The following is a 6216-nucleotide window of genomic DNA, read 5'->3' on the forward strand; positions in this document are numbered from 1 at the left end:
GTGGTGGAACGGGGCAGATTTGTGAATGCTCATATTGAATGTTCCTTGTATCTCTTGGGGGACAATTTATTAGGGTGTGTGAGTCTCATGCCTCCCCCCCCCCCCCCCGCACCATAATATGGGGTGAAAGTTCCATTGAAAAGAGGGCGATTTTGAAAAAGCCTTCCTTGGGTAGCTTTTTCTGCACAGCTCAACATTTCTGCCCCTTCTAAACACATTCCAACCATCAAAATCATGCCAGGACCCCTCGTTTTCCCAACCCTATCCCAGAGATGCTGAACCTTTTAGAGACGGAGTGCCCAAACTGCAACCCAAAACCCACTTATAACGTGCCAACACTGCAATAAAACCTGAAAACAATCAGTCCAAGCACATACATACATACATACATACATTCTCTCTCTCTCTCTCTCCCTCTCCCCCTCTCCCTCTCCCTCTCTCCTTGGTAGCACACTGACTAATCACGCGAAAGCTCGGACGAGTTGCGGCTTGTGATGTCATTGCCTGGCGCCGCTACTCCTTTCCGAGCGTGCGCCTGGCCCCTCTGTGCGCTGGAATCCGATGCTCGGCTGGTGGGGCGCGTTGGCTTGCGTGCCGACAGGGCTCTGCATGCGCGCTGTGGCATGCGCCGCATAGGTTTGCCACCACTGGTGTGTAGGTTTGCCATTCCATGGACTCTGAGCAGGAATGTCATGCGAGGACGACTGCATGCAGGCTCGCCAGGGTGTGATCACGAGTAGCACCACGGTTTCTTTTTACAAAGAGAACTTTATTTAGTAAATCATTTAAATCTTATCTAAAAATGCACAGTTGCAAAAAATTTCTTTGGAAATACACTTACTTAAGCATTAATAGGCCTTACAGAGCAAGCAAGAGACCAGGCTGCGCAGACCTGTAACTCGAAAGTTCCCAGCAGCCAAAGACCTATTCAGTGTTGCACCCCAAGAGCAGGTTGTGGTTAGTTCAAACGAAGTCTGCAGCGCTGTAACGAAGCCTCTCTCTTTCACTTGCTTTTAGAGTAGAGAAAAAAAGACACACACACCCCCCATCAAAGTTTGCAAGCGGTTGAGCACAGAACTGCAGAAGAGAAGCAGCGGTCCTCAGGATGACGCTGGCTCGTCATGAGATCAAGGGGCCCCGACTTCCCCGTGGGCTTGTACTGCCAGCATCTTTCACAGCAATTAAACAGATATTAACACCTAGGATGATTGTTTAGAATTGATAACTAGTTGGCAGTGCCCTGCTGCTTTAAGGCAGTGAGGGGTTTCGAGAAACCCACCCAAAGGATGCATGTGTCGCCTCCTATTTCCAGGAGAAGGAGAACCTGCCTTGGAAGCACGGCCTACAGGCCATGTTTCCGCTAATTAGCAACTGATCACCCACCTCTCAATAGTGTCCTCCAGAAATACTGAAGCTGAACAAGGGCAGATGTGAGTGACTGACTGGACTTCTTACTCCTTCAGAAGGTGATGACTTTAGAAACGGGATCACCAAGTTAATGAACTCATTTTGCTGACACTTAAAAGTACGTATAAATGAAAACTTGCTAGTTCCTTCAAATCGGCTTGTTTAAAATATTCACATTCATAAATGAGTTTTCACAGTAAATAAGTGTGGGTGAACGTTTTGCGCTAGGAAGAAATTTCGTTGACTTGCATATTTCATGGTCAATGTAAAATCCTTTGTTTCGAACACTGTTTCGGAGTAGTTGGGGGTGGCTGGAGTACCAATGATTTTGCAAAAGGGTATCTATCTTCCCCGATCCTAAACTTCTGCTTACAGTAACACTGGTCATGTAAGTGTGGATTTTAAGATGCGCGTCTCTGTGCCAGTTCCAGCACTGGAGCGGATAGAAAAAGCTTTGGTTGGAGGTCGACACCGACTCACTGCAGCCACATTGACAAATAAAATGCATTGCAAAATATTCATTCTAACTTGTCAGTTACAAAAGAATCTTCAAACATGTTCCCTCTCTAAACCCCATTCTTGCTAGGGAGGGATGTACGAAAACTCCAGGCTGGATGCTTTAAAAAAATATATGAACTAGAAACTGAACTTGCTATTAACCTTTGGCAGAAGAGGCAAAGTAGCAGTTACACAAATTACACAAAAAAAAAATCTACTGTAGTTTTTACATTAGTATAAAGTGATTTCACCAAAGGAATTATTTCAATATTTCACATTAGTTAAGATACAAGGGGTGTGTCAAGTACACCAATGAGAAACCCTTGCTATTACAGCCTAGCCTAATCTAGATTACACACAACAGTTTTAAGAAAGGACTTTGTAAGTGATCTACGTCTGTAACATGTTATTGGCTTTGTAAAAAGCGTCACTTGCAGCAAAAGCAGGCATCTCAGCCTTCCTTCACTGAGAGGATCCACTCTGAGCACCCCTGCAAGTGGCCTGCAGAAATCGTGAACTGTCTTCCGAGGAAGGCTCGACTCCCCCACTCAAGTTTGGCGAGGCACCTCTTGGTTTCGTCTGAGACAGAAGGTTCAAGTAAGACTAAGCTGGGACGGCTTTCCTGGGAGCGCGCCGGCGGACGCCTCAGGTGCTGGCGGTCCACACGTGCATCTGTTTGGCTAGCTGGTGCACGAAGCCAATGTCGGGTCTCTGGTCAGGGTCTGGGTATATGCACATGCTGACCAGCTCCCGTAACTGCGAGGGGGGAGGAAACAGAGGCCCCTGAAACAGAGCGAGCCGCCGGCGCTCGGAGCGCCCGAGCCCCAGCGTAGGCCAACTGCCTGGAGCGGATGTCGGCATTCGAGACGTGGCGCTCAACGCCCACCGCGGGCTGGTGACGCTTCAAGCCCAACCGCCTGCCCCATCACTCGCCCCATCGAGCATACGGTCCCAGGCAGAAAGGATTAATGCCAGCCAGAAGGGGCTAATGCTCTGCCCCAGGAATGCAGCGGGTCTAGCTGGACGCCCGCCCTTCCAACACTTGCTTTATGCATGGACTAGTCTATTTAAACAGCTGGATGCCATCCATCAGCCCGCGCTTCTCCTGGGATGGTCTGCAGCATCCCAAAGAACAGTAAGATTTAAAATCTCAATGCTCGGGTGGAGAGGGACAGTGCGCCCACAACATACCCGCCACACCCAGCTTGCGCTCTTGTGCAAGGGGGAGGCAGCACAGGAATGACCTCGGCTCGGAGCAACCGCAGACGGAGCCCAGGTAGCAAATACGCAGCTCCCTTGAACACGCAGCCAAGAGGGCCGAGCGCTTGCAAGGACGAGTGTGAGGCCCACCTTCCCAAGAGAGCTCGGATTACCAGGCGAACACAGAACTTCCGGGGAGGAACACGAACCGGAGACGTCTGGTTTGCGTGCTTGGGAGCGAACCCGGCTCAGCCAGCCCTGGCAGTGGAGGCGACGGACTGGGGAGCAGTGGCTTCCGAGTCCTGCGGCAGCTTGCTTTTGGCAAGTGGGCTAGCTCAGGCAGGCAGAGCACCGCGCCGGGACCCTCGTGCTGGCGCTGCCGCCGCTTGCATAATGGAGGCGGTGCGGACGTGGCCCCCGCCCCCGCCTCCCAGGCCTTTCCGTTTTGCACTTGAAAGAGGGCAGCTTTTAATTACGCAGCCCCTGGAAGCCGCGCAGGCACCCGATGGCACGGAGAGGAGCGGCCGCGAGCCTCTGATCTTCTCCCACCCTCCCAACGGCAACAGAGCCAATTATTTTCATGGTAATTAAAAGCAGGAGGGCCCCACAGCCAGACCCCGTGCGCCAGGCCGAGGCCCCAGCTGGAGGAGGCATGGCGGGGACCCGCCTGCCCCTGCTGAGGGGAGTGCCCAGAAGAGCACCCCCAGGTCCTCGCGGAAGGCCGGGAGACGCAGACGCGTCGTCTGCCGGGCCCGAGGAGCCTGGGTGCGCGCGCCCTGCCTCTCCGGAAGCGGGCTCTGCGGGGGGACGGGCAGAAGCAGCAGCCTCTCCTCCGGCAGAGGGGCCCGGACACCGCTGCTCCCAGCCAAGCTAGCCGGCCCTGCCGCGGCCCGCATCGGCCCCTGCTCCCCAGCCTGCTCTCTCCCCGAAACCACCCAGGTGAGGATGATGGAACCACTCCCCCGCCCGCATGGAGCACCTGCGTGCGTGGCATGCCAGCAGGGACCGTGCCGTGCTGCGCAAGAGCGGCAGCATGGCTGGGGAGGCCCCTGGCCTTCTGCGCACCGCACCTGCCTCGGCGCTCTCCGGGACCTGCCACCTCCGGGCTCTCCGCGATCTTTTCACTCCGAATTGCACCGCTGGGCAGCGGATGCTCTTCCGCACTGCCAGAGGGAGGGAGACGGGCAGCCACGGGAGAGGCAGGAAGCCCGTCTGTCACCCTGCCCTGATTCCTGCTGCCACAAAGCAGATTCCAAACAGCTGGGGAGGCACATGCCAGGCCTGGCGGAACCGCATTCGAGGCACCAGTCATCAGGAACGGCGGAAGCGGCGCCCTCAGCACTCACCTTTTCAGAATAATGTTCGGCTGGAAGAGGTGGGTAATCGCACTGCTCTATCTTTTGGCAGAGGGAATACAGGTTCATTTTATCACCATAGAAGGGACTTTGAAGAGCCGCCATCTGGAAAGGAAAACACGGAGAGGAGGACTGCAGGGGGTGCCTGGCAGAGCCAGCCCAAGCTCACGTGGGTGACTTCCACGCGGGGCTAGCTCAGTTGCAGCCCTGGCCACGGAGGCCTCCTGTCCGGCGCTTGCATAACGGGGGGGGGGGCCCTCTTCCAAGGACTTCTGAGGACTTCTTGCTTACAGTGGCAAATTCTGTCCCTCAGAGCCATGCTCGGGTGGCACATGGACCAGGAAAGACTCTGCGGCGTACCCGCAGCTGCCGCTCCAGTACAGCATCCACCACGTTTCAGGAAGCAGGAGCCGCACACTCCCTGACTCCAAAGGAAAGTCAGGGCGGGCAGCTCACCCCTCCACAGAGAGAAGGACCTGCAGACAAGGGCCAGACCACCAGCGGACCTGACAAACAGAGGAAGCCCCCGCGCCACAGGGGATCTTAAGTGGGGAAGTCAGGCAGGGGCCCTCAACCGCCTCCCAGAAGACCGAACCTGCCCTGCTCCCCACCGTGACACGCATTTCCCTCCGAAGGGCCTTCGAGGAGTTGCTGTGCCGTGCGCCCGGCCAGAGGAGGGAGAGGCGCCGGCAGAGACTTCCACGGCACCCTGCGAGCAGCATACCCAGATTGCTGCATTCAAAGGACGCCTGATGACCTTACTTGCCCTACAGAAAGATCTGGATTCTTACGTAAGAGCCCTGCCGCTTTTCAGGTATCCTGTGGCTATGGAAGAGACACTTTCATCTGCGCCGAGGGGAAAATTTGTGCGGGCTCGGCAGAAATGCCACGCGGCATCAAGCCGGTGCTCCCGGATGACCGACACGGGATTCCGGCTCTGAGCCATCTGCGCGTCGACAGCCGCAGACATGGCTCAGCGAACGATCCGGCGGGGCGCTCCGGCCGAGCGCAGGAAGCCGCCCTCGGCGGCAGGCCTGCTCTCACACACGGGGAGCAACCCCCGGGCTCTCCATGGGGCTCCGGCGGCTGGATGCAGTGGCAAGCTCACGTGGGCGGCCCTGCTGTGTGACTGTGTGGGAAAGCAGCTGGGCCTGCTGTCCCCGAGCCAGGCTAAATTCAACGCAGGGCCGGGATACAAGGGCAGGGACTTCTGCCCCATCTGCTGGCTGGCCGCTCTGATTCGCGGGGGAGGCCTTGTGGCCATTTGGCCCCGGCACCCGGACAGGCCAGCTCTGCAGTGGCGCCTGGCCTGTGGCAGGGTCTCCGGCCACGTGCTTCAGGCATGCACTGAAAATCTACCTTCTGGACTTCGGAAACACCTCTGGTATCTTGTTGCTAGGCATGTGTTGCCTAGCAAAATGTCCAGTTTTGACGGAAGCTGCTCCGAAGCGCGTGCAGTGAAGAGGCCATTTGCACACCTGTACCTGTCCCTCCAGCCAGCGCCTCCTTCCACAGGAAATGCACCAACGCAACCGAGCAAGACAGGCAGACATGCGAGGAGTTGCTGGTGCTTCCAGAAGTCGACCTGAAGCTCAGCGCAGGGGGCGACGCTGGCCGTTGGCCGCATGAGTCGCACGCACGTGGAGCTGGCCAGTCGGCCCCGAGGCGCATCTCACACACGCTTCCCCTCCTCAGGCTCGGGAGCCCAAGGTGGCCGCCCCAAGCGGGCTCGGCGGAGGAGGGCAGCCGGGCCCCC

General features: G+C 56.6%; 1 protein-coding gene across 2 annotated transcripts in view; it reads right to left on the minus strand.

Moving 5' to 3' along the window:
* Positions 1-748: 748 nt before the first annotated feature.
* Positions 749-6216, minus strand: part of NEK6 (NIMA related kinase 6) — a 60048-nt gene continuing 54580 nt past the window's right edge. For both annotated transcript variants that reach the window (XM_044439911.1, XM_044439910.1), the window contains exons 9-10: positions 4452-4565; positions 749-2661 (exon numbers count right to left, since the gene is read on the minus strand). In XM_044439911.1, coding sequence (XP_044295846.1) covers positions 2551-2661; positions 4452-4565 — 225 coding nt within the window. In that variant the 3' untranslated portion in view covers positions 749-2550. The remainder of the gene's footprint in view (positions 2662-4451; positions 4566-6216) is intronic.

The sequence above is a fragment of the Varanus komodoensis genome, unplaced genomic scaffold (assembly GCF_004798865.1).
Source record: "Varanus komodoensis strain SLA01 unplaced genomic scaffold, ASM479886v1 scaffold36, whole genome shotgun sequence".
In the NCBI taxonomy this organism is placed as follows: domain Eukaryota; kingdom Metazoa; phylum Chordata; class Lepidosauria; order Squamata; family Varanidae; genus Varanus; species Varanus komodoensis.